General features: G+C 47.1%; 1 protein-coding gene across 2 annotated transcripts; it reads right to left on the bottom strand.

Moving 5' to 3' along the window:
* Positions 1–6846: 6846 nt before the first annotated feature.
* LOC132385848 (probable G-protein coupled receptor 139) lies at positions 6847–13701 on the bottom strand. 2 transcript variants are annotated; one of them, XM_059958077.1, is made up of 3 exons: positions 12137–13701; positions 9356–9450; positions 6847–7785 (listed from the first exon to the last, which is right to left on the bottom strand). In XM_059958077.1, the coding sequence occupies exons 2-3, from the start codon at positions 9438–9440 to the stop codon at positions 6878–6880; spliced, it is 993 nt and encodes a 330-aa protein (XP_059814060.1). In that variant the 5' UTR covers positions 9441–9450; positions 12137–13701; the 3' UTR covers positions 6847–6877. The 2 variants fall into 2 exon arrangements, with proteins under 2 accessions (XP_059814060.1, XP_059814059.1); XM_059958076.1 differs by having other exon boundaries at positions 6847–9450.
* Between the last annotated feature and the right edge of the window lie 284 nt (positions 13702–13985).

Here is a 13985-nt window from a genome sequence, read left to right as displayed (position 1 = left end):
CCACAAAATCAGAAGAGACCTTCGCTTCTCTACTTCTCACACTGCAGATGACATCTTCCGTGTTCTCGAAAACCGCTATGGGAATCGAACGAGCATTGCTTTTGAAATTGTGGAGGAGATACAGAAAATGCCAGAAATCGTCAGCCACGGAAAATATTGGAATTAATTCAAACAGTGGAGAAGGCACGTCAAGACTTGAGTGGCCTTGGAGACACGGGTGCTATCAAAAATCCGCTGGTGACAAGTTCAATTGAAAGTAAACTTACAGAAACTCTCAAAAAGGAATGGCTGGTCTATGTCGCTGACAGGGGGAATGCTGTGGCACCAGATAATCGGTTTAACAGTCTCTTGGGATTCCTCAAAGAGCAAGAGAGCGTATATGAGCTGCTCGAGCAACTGAGGGTTGAAGAGCCGTGTAGAAGAGGAACCAGGGCTGAGCCAAGACATGCCAGAGCCAAGTCTACCAAGTCGGGCGACGACCATGCACGGTGTGTCGTCTGCGGTGATGGAAAGCACAAAAGGAAGCTCCACTTTTGCAAACGGTTTCGAGCGCCAAAGCTACGAGAGAAAAAGGCTGCAGTAAGAAAGGTGGCGGCATGCAAGAGGTGTCTCGAGGTTCATGATGACTGTTCATACTGCAAACCCGCCTGTCTGTGTAAAGACCAAGACTGCAAGGATGAGCGTACTCCCGAGCATCATTACTATCTGTGCCCCAATGCTGAAATGAAGAAAAGCAGCGCAGGTCATAAAAAGAGCAGATTCGGTCCAGAGGAAGATAAAGGCAGGAAGAAATATAGAGAGGATCAAGAGGAGTTCTTCAGCAAACTTGCACCGGAATTGGCCAAACAGTGTTGTGATGTATTTTCAAACACCGCATCCTGAGCCTTCAGCACTGTGAAAGATAAGCCGGGCTTTCCGGTGGAAAGTGGATTGTAAGAGATGCCAGTGAATATGATGCTTCTCGAAGTCACAGCTAATGCTGGAAAAAAAATCGGGACGTTAATTGACTTGGCTTCAGACAGCAATTATACAACCCAGAAGGCTGCAAGTAGACTGAACCTCAGGAGTGAGGAAATCACTCTCGTCGTCCATGGGGTTGCGGGGATGAAGTTTCAGGTCGAGACAAAGCGGTACCTTCTAAACGTCACTCCCAAGGTCACTCTCAAATCACAGCAATCGGTTTGTTATTGTCTAGACTCCACAAACATCCACAAACATGTGACTCCGAAGCAACTGCAGACATTCTTCCCAGACATACCGCCTGATGAACTTGTGCGACCCAGAGAAATAGATTTACTAATAAGCCATAGAGAAGGACAGCTGGCGTCTCAGAGAGTCAGAGCTGTTGGGGACCTCGTGCTGTGGGACGGACCCCTGGGGAAGATGGCCAGAGGAGCACATCCTGACCTCTTTGAGGAGCTGTCTGTGTCGGTCCCCATGTCCAAGTCACGGTTTGCAAGGTCAATGAGAGCGGCTGCTCTCCAGTACGAAGAGCTCACCAGCAGAGTCTCAGAGCAACTTCCACCAAACAGACAGGATGGCATCAAGCTCCAGGAGTCAGGTACTTCAACCACCAACCGGGACTTCCTGGAGTGGAGGAAGTGGGATCGTATTGGCGCAGCATCCGAGCCAAGATGCCGGGGTTGCCGCTGCGGAAACTGCCAGCCGGGCGGCAAAGGAATGAATGACTCTTGCTGAAGAGAGGGAACCTGAAGTTGTAAGAAGAGGCTTCACCTACGTCACAAGTGACCGCCACAGCAAGGAACCACATTGCCACGCCAGGTATCCTTGGTTAGAAGATCCAGCTTCCTTGCCAAACAATAAAAGAACAGTCGAGGCTACGTTTCTCCGGACGGAAAAGCGACGAGCCAAAGAACCGAGTGGAAAGCTGCCTACACTGCTCAAGTGAGCGACATGGTTGGTCGAAGGGTTGAAATGAAATTGTCCGAGGACACGGTGTTCAACTGGAACGGGCCAGTTCCAGTCACCTTATTGCTCCGATCCCGCCCTCTGTCACGACCCCAGTGAGACTCGTGTGGAACAGCAGCCAAACGTTCAGAGGCGTGAGCTTGGACGACCTGCTAATGAAAGGTCCAGATGTCCTCAACCAGATTCGATCTGTCCGACTCGGATTTAGGGCTGGAATATACGCTGCTCTGGGTGACATTAAAAAGATGTACAATTCGATTTGGTTGGAAGACCGGGAAGTGCACCTGCATAGATTCCTCTGGCGAGACTCCGAAGACGAGGAGCTGGGAGAATATGCGATCACAAGAGTGAACATCGGAGACAAACCAGCAGGGGGCATTGCGCAGCTAGCAATGCGCGAAACTGCTAACCTCCCTCCTTTCACCCACCTCAAGGAGGACCGGCAGGTGCTCCAACACGACAGATACGTCAATGACATTCTCACATCCCACGACAACCTTGACCAGCTAAAATCCATTACGGCAAATGTGGAGCAGATCGCGAAGGCCGGAGTGTTGAAGCTCAAGCCTTGGGTCTTTTCTGGGCAAAGTAGGAGGAAAGAGTGCAATGACAATCTGGTCCAAGGCAGGAACCATGGTCATGTCAAACTTGAAGGCGACGCTACGTTGTATAAAAACCAACAACCAATCTACCAGGAGTGACCACCTCGCGTGGGTTAATGCGACTCTCTGGTTAATGCGGCCTTCGGAAGATCTCCCTTCGCGTGCTCCTTTGGGCACCGACCCCCGCTGTTCCCGAGCAAGAAGAGCCGTCTGTTCAGGCCCATATCTATAGGTGCCGCGACTTTGGGAGGACACACGCACGACCCTGCCCAGATCAGCTGATCGCAATGGGACGATTGCCGATCGATACCGGACTCCTACGCCTGAGTATCGACCTGGGCAGATGGTGTGGCTTTCATCCAAAGACATCCCTCTCAAAATCGAGCAGAAGAAACTCGCCCCTCGCTTCCTGGAACCTTTAGAAGTCTAAAGTATCATCAACCCCACAGCGGTCCGACTTAAACTACCAAGATCTATGCACGTTTCCCAGTTAAATCCACTTTCCGTCAGCCCCTTGTGTCCTCCGACTGAAACCCCTACACGATCCCGGATCATTGCTAACCATCCGGCGGCTACTAGATGTGAAACTGGGCCCAGTGTTCCTAGGTTTCCAGTTCCTTTATCTTGGACACTTCCCTCATCCAACACTTTCACCGGGACCATCTGGACAATCATGGAGGATCTTGCCTCGAGGCTTCCGTTGAGGGGAAGGGTACTGTCATTGTTCCTTCGGGTAATTCCCCATCTTGCTACTACCTCCTTAATTGGGCCTGATCGCTATGTATCCGTCTGGGGCGGCCAGAATGAGCATAACACTGACCATGGTCGATGCCCTCTGATCCTTTGTATGGAAGGTTTGAGCACATCCGGTGTGGTGTTCAGTAATAAACAAGATCGCTGTGTTGCTGCAACCAGACTCTATTGATAGGAAATCCATACACACCAGAACAAGTGGCCCCACTCTCTGCAAATGAGATAACGGAATGGGCCTTGTAGGCAGCGTCTTCCTCCGAACACATCGAATGCGCGGGTTACACAGTCTTTACGCAGTCACGGTTTACAGTTCTCTTCGACCATAGTTTTCATTCGGGGTCAGTAGAAACGATCCAATCCCTAGATCTTTTCAACCCCCAAATAACCTGAACTATCATCAAATGACTTCAATACAATCCTCGATACTTCCCAGACAGAATCAACTGGGAACGCGGAGAGCTTTCTGGAGCAGACGTGACCCGGCATAGAATCTGGTTCCTCAACTGCCGTTTCGGCCAGTCTCTCCGCAGTAGAGATACTGCAGGGTGTTTCTTCATTTCAGCTTGGGCCATATCCGCTTCCGCAGCAGCCGACCAAATGGTGATTACACAAGGGTCATCTCGCTGAGCGGAGGTCACTCCCTCTGGAAGCAGCTCAGAGAACTGCTTTGCATCCAGAGTGGTCAGGCTTGTGGAATGGCGCAACCAGAAGTTCCCAAATGACCCACCGCTCAAACCTGCCCCGTGATGGAAAACAGGCACTTTGCTTTAGATCCAGGCTCGGGAACGCCCATCCACTCTCAGTCCATTTCCAGACCTTCATGCACACATGGGAGAAAACAACTGGATCAATGTTCCGGCCGCCCGGCCGGTACTTCAGGCTGAAATCATAGGCAGACAACGCGACGAACCAACGATGAACTTTGGCATCCAACTTTGCCAAGGTCAGGATGTAAGTCAATAGATCGGCTTCACAGACTATCTCAATGTCAGAAACTCTAATTTTTGCGTGAAGCGCCCCCTTTCTGCCCGGGCGTCTCAGGAAACATCTCGCTGGCAGAGCCCCAGTTCAGGACGTGCATGTAAATGAATTTAGGGGTGTCGGTAGATTTGGTTGAGTAACAAATATAAAGGTTGTTTCCTGTACGTTGATAATGAATGTACACAGCTTTTTGAAGGTGGTGGAGGCTATTCTGAGAACTGCTTGAAACCATTCTAATGTGCGTGTCAGATTTTTAGCGGGTTTGTGGTGCCCTCTTGGTGATGTGCACATATTTGAGGGTGCGCACCCAAATGTTCGCAGATTTAGTGTGCGTTGTCGAACATGGGAACACACGCGGATTTAGTGATGTCCGCTTGCAAATATCGGGGTGCATACGTGGCAGCACGTGATGGTCTTGCACATCAAGATTTCCACACGGGTTTTGGACTGGGTTCGGATTTTTTACGTCGAGGCAGATTTTCAATGCGACTCATTTTTTGTTCTGAGATAATCTCATGCACATATGGGGTTGTCAGCAGGTCTGTTGTGGGGACTGATTTGGAACGACCATCGTGGTCCTTGGTGGTGCGCATGCGTTTAGGGATGCGCACGAGTTCATGGCTGTATTCCCGAACATGTGGGGGCGCACTTACCTGGGGACCAGATTTAGCGGTTTGTCGGCAACTATGGAGGGCACACGGCTTTGGGTGGGGGGATTTGGATTTGGGGGTGCACGCAGATTTAGGGTTGTGCTGTCGGAGGTAGGACTGCACACGGATTTAAGGTTGCATCCAGATTTGGGGTTTCGGCCGATCTGGAGGTGCAAACAAACAACTGGGTGGCTGGGGATTTTTTTTTAATGTTGATACAGCCATTTTCTAAACTGTTTGAAATGATTCTTGCTCTGAGACAAGATATTATGCATGTGAGGTGTTTGGGGTGCGCACTGATTTGGGGCTGGCACAGATTTTCATTACTTTCGGGCTTTATGGCGATGTTTACCGATTTCGGTGTTCTCACAGATTTTTTGGAGACTGCGGATTTGGAGTTGTGACGGGTTTTAATTTCCGATACGTTTATAACCCCTGTACTTGGTCCTTTCAACGGTTGCACATAGATTTTGTGGTGCTCTCTTATTTCTGTGTTGTCGAATATGGGATCAGCGTACGCCAGCGGATTTGGATTTACACAAGAATTGTGGGTTGCGTGCGAGTGCTTATTATCGAGTCAGCCGTTTTGTGTACTGTTTGAAAATGATGCTTTGGGATTAGATGATCTGCATGTGGAGCTTTCACCTGGTTGGTGTGCAAAATGATTATGGAGTGCGCTCCTGTTTCAGAATGTGCGCAGATTTGTGGGTGCACACGGATTTGGGTGTTCACACTGATTTGCGGGTTGCTTGCGCATTTGGAGGGGCACACAGATTTGGGGTTGAACATGGATTTGGGATGTACACAGATTACGGAATGCGTCGGCCAATATGGGATGCACAGTAATTTGCTGATGTAATTTGCCATATACGGGGTACACACCGATTTGCGGATGTGAGCAATTGTGGTTCATTTGTCGAATGTTGTGGTTCACTTGGATTGGGCGTCCATTCAGAATTGGGTGTGAATGAACGGGTTGACTATTTCGCTGCAAAAGCTGTTGAAGATTCAACTGTAGATAAAGACCTTCCACTTTGCAAATCAGAAGTTTGCAGGGTTAAGAATTAGGGGCTTATGGTAAATCTAGTGGGATACTGGGCACAAGGGGAGGCACCTTTAGAGAACACCTGTGTTCCGTTCATGGGAGAACCGGGTAAAAACAAGAAGGGAAGGAATTATATTGATACGACCTGAATTAGCCCGACGATAACGAATTATTCCTTATGTCGTGTTGGAAAACTCCATACTGGGTCATGTAGTTCTTGTCATTATGAAGCACTTGAAAACACACTATTTCAGGGTGAAGGTGATCAGGTAGACAGAAATGAAATACAGATTTCATTACAATCGTTGGGGGCGGATATCTTTCATTTCAGTCGTGGGAATGAGTTTAATTTGATTCTCTCTATTGGGCTTCACGTGGTACAATCTGTAGGATTTTTGGAGTGTAATTCAGTTTTCATTAGAACAAAGAAGCAGCAAGGGTTTTATTTCCCTATCCTCTACACAATATTCCCGTCCAGTTAGTGGCGGGAACGTGGATTAATTTGGAGTGCCAACCACAATGTATCCAATACCCGCCCTATTTATATGCACGTTAGCCAATCAATCAAGCGGAAGGCGGAAACTGGTGTGTTTGACATGTGATTATCCTACCAGCATCAGACTAGAACACCAGCTGTCTTGTGGGAAAGTCGGTCTGTGAGGTTGGAGGGCGGGAATAGGGATAAATGGACATATTCCCAGACCAATGGATGGCTGGCATTTCAGAGTAGTTCGTTGACTGACATCTGGCGAGACCAGGACAGTGCTTTGCCCCTCCCCAGAAACACACTATCCTAATGTCCCAGACCTGCTGGTCAGTCGGTCAGTCGGCCCCGGAATAACAACTGCGAGATCAGGCGGTGAATGTGAGAAGTTTGCCTCCGGACTGGAGAAATTGTGGTCGCGTCCGGCTTGGGCTCAGGACGCAGCTTTATTAATAAAATGAAGCACCGAGGGGACAGAATATTTCACCGTCCTAATTATCTGTTCCCTGAATTTTGACTGAGTCACCGCGTAAATAAACGTGTTGGTGCAGCAGCTGAAATCACTCAGCAAAACCCCGACGTAGATAAAGATCCATTCAGAATCATTGAAACTGAATCCTTCCCCTGAGACCTGATAATATATGAAATTTACAACAGTTGTCATCCACAGGAGGATGAAGCTGCCGGAGATGGTGAAGAGTAAAATCACAGACCTCCTCCTGTTCTCCATCTCCGGGTCACTGCAGTTCTCCCCCTTGCTCTGACCCTTCAGCCCCTTACGGACCCGACTGGCCACTAAAATGTGTCTGACTGTCAGAGCGTTGAGCAGCAGGATCCCAGCGAAAGGGAGGAATGGAACTAAAATCGTATCGACCCAGTCATATCCTATCCACCCGGGGTCAGTGAAAACATTGTCCCTGAGATCACAGAACCACGGTACATTGTCGATGAACACCCCGGGTTGCCGTGTGAAGTATCGGGGAACATTTTCCAGATAGAACAGTGCGCCGATTGTTGTTAGAACCACAGCCGCAGTTTTCCCGGTGCAATATTTTGTTTTCAGCTTCTGACAGCAAATGGCGACAAACCGGTCAAAGGTGAAAGCGACGGTGAACCAGACAGAACAGTGTGTGGCTGTGAAGCTCAGTACATCGATAACACTGTACACAGGAGTGATGCTCAGAAAACTCCACCTGAAGTAATAGGATTTGATTCGCCCCAGAATGACCGCGGTGAAAATGGTCAGTAGATCCGCCGCTGCCATGGCCACCAGGTAGCGAGTGGTGCAGGTAGAGAGGCCGCACTTTCCCCGAGACAGGATCACAATCGCCAATAAATTCACTGCGTGTGGGAAAGGGGGAGAAGAGGAGGGTGAGGGGGAGGGAGACAGGGAGAGGGGAGGTGGGAGGGCGAGGGAGCAGAGAGAGTGAGGGAGAGAGAGATAACAGACAGAGGGCATTACTGAACGCATTCCTCAAGGGATCGGGTTTCAGCTGAAGACCAGGCGTTGTGGAGTCAGTGCACGGCTGCTAACCTAACCTGGGACACTGGTCACACTGTCTCTGACCTGCCTTCTTCAGTGTGGAGATGAGACAATGTGTGGACAATCGTCGGCGATAAAAGCGATCTTCATGAACAACATAGGTCGGTGCTGATCCCGATTCCTGTCCCTGACCTGGCCGGTATCACTGATTTAATCGTGACTGACCTGGCCCCTGGAAACTCGTAAATGATGGGGCCGATAAGGCATGCAGAGGAGAGGAACACACACAAAACACTGGAGGGACTCAGCAGGTCAGGCAGCATTCTGTACATGGAATTGAACAAACTTTGGTATTGGGCCGAGACTTTTCTCCAGGACGAAGAGGTGTCCTGGTGAAAATTTACGACGCGTCTCAGAAGGAAAGCAGGAACAACTGAGCAACCTGAGGCTGAGCGGCTCCGTTAATGGATTAATTCCACAGCGCAGTTCAATTCGATAACTCTCGTCAGCAGATCCGTTGGCACTGGTTCAGATGATCAGACCCAATTATTGACCGACAGGCAGTGGGATCCGACTGTGACAGACTCCACAGGGAGATATGAAACACAGGACCAGGGGTTCTCTCTGATCAATAACTCAGAAACAGTGAACTTTACAATGTAAACCCATCCCAGTCACAGCTTGCGGGAGAGCTGCCTGACCCCACACTGGGACAACTCCGGACAAGGTGTCATTGAAGGTAAGAACAACGTTCGAGTCGATCCCGTGAGTTTGATGAGAGACAGGAGTTTAGTTCCGCTTGTCCTTAAATATGAAAAGTCAGAGTGTTGAACTGACAGGATCAAAATCTCTAACGGATATTTCTACAATGATCATCAAGTTAGAAGCTTGTCAGATTCACATGGTTAACACACAGAAATACCAAACATGAATTGCTCTGCTCACTCACCAGGAACTCCAATGACGGCGATGAACACGTACAATATTTTCTCCACACTACAGTACCTATCCAACAATGCAGGCATTTTCTCTGTCCAGTGACCTGTCCGCACTGTCCTACAGGCGATCTCTTGGAATGAAATGTAAAGGCAGCCCATGCCTGCGGTTTTTAATACCATTTAGCGACTCCACAGGGACACATTATAACACATTTAAAAATAGCTGTTTTAAAATTATTTACAAACCAATTACGTCAGGCAGATGCAATCCCCGTGGTGACAGATTGCGATTGAATAATTAACTAGTGCAATGTGTGGACTGTTTATGTGAATTAGTTTGTCCCAACAAAGGTGACTGAACCTTCAGTGGTTTCTTATCAATTCAATATTCTCCCACTCTAAATATGTACTTCAATGGAGCCATTTGAGAAACATAATACTGAAGTAAATTATGTCATTGTAGCTTGTCAAATTGTATTGAATCACCTACTGTTATCATTCTCCTCGAGAGTATGAACTCTTGGATTAGTTTGTGTTTGGGGGACTCTAACCAAGATGTCAAAAGTCTTGAACATCTTTTCTGTTCTATAAAAGAAAAATATCTTGTTAGTTAAGCAATTTTTAGGATTGCTCTCAAATTATTCCAGTCTTAACAAAATAGTTAATTTCAAATTCCCAAACGTAACGGTACACCAACGAGTAATATTCTCCTGAAATGTAGGCATCTATCTCCGAATACAGATGCACGGATTTCCATCTGCTCAACCAGGATTTCACATTGCCAGTGTGGAATTCGGGTGTCTTTAATATCAATTACATGGAAAACAAATAAGGAAACACAACGAAACTCACTCTCTCTCTCTCTCTCTCTCTCTCTCTCTCTCTCTCTCTCTCTCTCTCTCTCTCTCTCTCTCTCTCTCTCTCTCTCTCTCTCTCTCTCTCTCTCTCTCTCTCTCTCTCTCTCTCTCTCTCTCTCTCTCTCTCTCTCTCTCTCTCTCTCTCTCTCTCTCTCTCTCTCTCTCTCTCTCTCTCTCTCTCTCTCTCTCTCTCTCTCTCTCTCTCACTCTCACTCTCACTCTCACTCTCTCTCTCTCTCTCTCTCTCTCTCTCTCTCTCTCTCTCACACACACAAGACAGTATAAAAATCCATGTTTGTATCATTCTTTCATTCCTTCATTTCATTATTTTTATTATCAGAAAATGTATGCAGTACACAATCCTGTGATTCTTCTTCACCATATAGCCTCGAAACCAAGAAAAAAAAATCAACAACTCCTCTTCCGCACGAAATGCTCAAAAACAAATAAAAACGCAACAGAAACATTGTCCCCACTCCCACAGCTGTTTCGTGCCACAAAATAATTGCAAAACTTAAAATAAACAGTGCATTTTCACACATGTTACAAAGAAACGGGGGGGGGGGGGGTGGATACAGCTGCGTGGGGCCCTGACACAAAAATGCATTTTCAACACAAAAGTGATTTCAGGTCATAATAACATTTTTACTTCGATCATCTTATTTTTTGTCTTTCGAAGCCAAAGTCACACGCCTCCCGCCACGTCCTCACTTAGCATACAGCAAAGCACTCTGGGATAATGTAGGGTCTATTGAACACATTAAAAGATTAAATACATTAAAAAATCTCAAGGTTTCGAATGTATCTTAACGGTACTCCCACACGTGAGTGTCACGTAAATTCATCAATAGTAACTGCATCTTCTGTTTCCCAATGTGTTGCATTGAATGTAGCCATGTTTAGGGTGGTTCGAGACTCTCCTGCATTATGAACCATATGTATATATATATATATATATGTATATATATATATACACTACTATTTCTACTTCTACTGGAAGCTCATTCCACACAGCTACCACTCTCTGAGTAAAGAAATACCCCCTAGTGTTACCCTTAAACTTTTGTCTCTTAACTCTCAAATCATGTCCTCTTGTTTTAATCTCCCCTACTCTAAGTGGAAAAAGCCTATCCTCGTCAACTCTATCTATCCCCCTCATAATTTTAAATACCTCTATCAAGTCCCCACTCAAACCTCTATGGTCAAAAGAATAAAGACGTAACTTGTTCAACCTTTCCGTGTAAATTAGGTGCTGAAACCCAGGTAACATTCTAGTAAATATTCTCTGTTCTCTGTCTATTTTGTTGATATCTTTCCTATAATTCGGAGACCAGAACTGTACACAATGCTCCAAATTCGGCCTTACTAATGCATTGCACAATTTTAACATTACTCAATGCTCTGATTTATAAAGGCCAGCATACCAACAGCTTTCTTCACCACCCGATCCACATGAGATTCCACCTTCAGCGAACTATGCACCATTATTCCTTGGTTCTACTGCATTCCTCAATGTCCTGCCATTTATCATTTATGTCCTATTTGGATTATTCCTACCCAAATATAGGATCTCACACTTATCAGCATTAAACTCCATCTGCCATCGTTCAGCCCACTCTTCTAACTGACCGAAATCTCTCCGCAAGCTTTGAAGCAAGCTTTCCACAACGCCATCTACCTTATTATCATCTACAAGAAATTTTATGGGGCGGATTCCTACTTTAGTTTCAGCAAGGGGTCCAGCTGCACCATCCAACCATGTGGTGAACGCACATGTAACTTGGAGACCCCCTGGGTAACTCTGGATTCAAGTCATGGCTTTTCATCAGCACCATGGGCATTATATTATAGGTAACACAGTTGACCTTCTTGGGGCAATAGACCATCGTTACATGCTGACAAGTCCCAACCCACCTGGGTTGTGGGCAATCAATGTCAAAATAAACTTCATGTCCAGAATTGCATCACTTCTTTGTGGATCCAGTATTCATAACAGGGCGAACGTAGATATTCCAACCACGTCGTTGACTACCCAGCCATTAGGTGGCGTTGTTGAGCTCATCCTGATCGGCCACCCCCACCCCCTTCTCCCTTCATTCTGCCACTGCAAACTTTGTTCTGTTATCGGGTCGTTTTCGAACCCTGTTTCCCCTTATCCTCCTCAGTACCTTTCTCCCTCACTCCCTTTCCCTCATTCGCATCATCCTTCTGAGAGCCCATGCTTCACCATGTGTGGGATTTTAATGGATCAATCATTTCACACACCCTTCTGCTTTCCTCGGTACTGCGCGATACCAAGTTTCTCGGCCAGTTCCTACTCTGTCACGGCGTCAAATTCTGCGTATCCAAAGTAGGACCCAAGACACTCTAGAAAACTGGCCACAACCTTGTCACAAATACAGAAGTTTCCTTACCTTTCCACCGGCTGCAGTTATGCAAAACCTCACTGTCACCTCTATTAGTCCAGCAGCTTCTAATGGTGCCTTCTGAACATCACCCCATGTCCCCTGGGAGGGTGCCTGTTCCTCCGGCAGGGCTGAAGGGAAAGCTAAAGTTAGACAGAGAAGGGTTAGCTTCCCTTCCTCCGTTTCATATAAACCGTGAGTTATCCTGTCTGCTGGATGCACTGGGAAAGTTTCCGAGAATCATCTCATTCACCACTCCAGCACTCAATTGGGCCACGTCAAAGGGTCAGAATACCGTGTCACACAAGCCCCACACCCCCGGCTCTGGTGTGTCCTGCAGTCCCTCCATTACTACAGGTACCATTGGGGCAATGGGTGTTGAAGGTTCCACCCACTCTCGGAAAAACCTGCTGGGAGGCGGGCCACTTCCCCAGTAATCCTGGCTTTGACACTGTTAGTCCCGGAGTGCAGGGACAAAGGATGGCGGACGTGGCTGTTCCTCATGGAGATCGACTGTAGTGGGTTCCCGTTACGGCCAGCATGGAGGCTACTGTCTGTGCTGGGCCTTGATGAAAAGAACAACAAGGAAGCAGGATGGGGGAGGGAGCAGAAAGAGCCCCATACTGGGTACGGAGCTGGAGAGAGGGGTTGAGCTCGAGGTCAGGAACAGATGGGAGGAATGGACAGGAAAGGAGTGGAGGGTTATGGGCTGAGTGCGGGTAGGTGGGACTAGGTGAGATTAAGGGTTCGGCACGGACTAGGAGGGCCAAGATGGCCTGTTTCCGTGCTGTGATTGTTATATGGTTATATGGGCAGTGACTTGGCCCTGACTTCTGATCCACCAGCTGGACAGTGTAGAGGTTAAGGGTTGAAACACTCTATGAAATTTGGACACTACCTGATCATATCTGACCCAGGTCAAAGGCTACGATTACCTCATCAGCGTCTCTTCATACGTTAAATCACCCCAATCTGCATCACCATCATCGTCAGTCCTCGCAGATATCACTCCTCTCCGAGCTGAGAGTTCACTTTGCAGATTTTCCATCTGCTTTAAACACTTGCGATCAGCGCAGCCTTTCCTCTCATCTGCCGATTTCTTCATGACATTCACAACAGCCGTAAATCCCGACCCTGACTTTTCCTTTCTCTAATTCTGTATCCGCCTGTTTATACTCCTCTTCAGTTTTCTCATTTTCTCTTGTTAACGCTTCACACTGAGCCTGAAACTGACTTACGTGGATCAAATTCACCTGATGCTGCTCCGTCAGAATTTCTAACTCTTCCCTACACTTACACAATTCCTCCGCCAGTTTCAGTTTTTTCTCCCTTCACTTCAATTGGATCATCCAACAAACATCACATTACAATATTTTTAATCCCCTGTAATTTCTTTAATTTATTTTCACTAACTACTTTTCACAATTCTTCCTCCACAGTCCCGGACCCTTGGCTGTCAAACTTTTCTAACCACTCCTCATAATCTGACCAGTTCCTTCATAATTAACCATGAAAGTAATCTCTGAAATCCTCTGAATCCTTGGGTTCTGCCTGTCCTTTCCCTTTCACATTTTAATATCCTAACCTACTGTGTGGTTCAACTCGTCACCAGGGTCCCAGACCACTTTTCTTTCTTTTCGAGTTCACCCAGGGCGCGAAAATATGTTCACCGTTCATCAACTGAGATCAGTTTGGAAACTCACCAGGCAACTCGTAATTAATCACAGCTCGCATTTTATTTTTCCTACACAAACAACAAAATAACTACGTTGACCCCAGGCTAACAACTTAAAACATGAATTCCACTGCTCCCTCTGTACTAATACACACCCTGACCACTTCTCAAATTCACAACATT

The sequence above is a fragment of the Hypanus sabinus genome (assembly GCF_030144855.1).
Source record: "Hypanus sabinus isolate sHypSab1 chromosome X2 unlocalized genomic scaffold, sHypSab1.hap1 SUPER_X2_unloc_28, whole genome shotgun sequence".
In the NCBI taxonomy this organism is placed as follows: Eukaryota; Metazoa; Chordata; class Chondrichthyes; order Myliobatiformes; family Dasyatidae; genus Hypanus; species Hypanus sabinus.
Note: the sequence above shows the minus strand (reverse complement) of the source record. Positions and strands in the feature narration are given on the sequence as shown.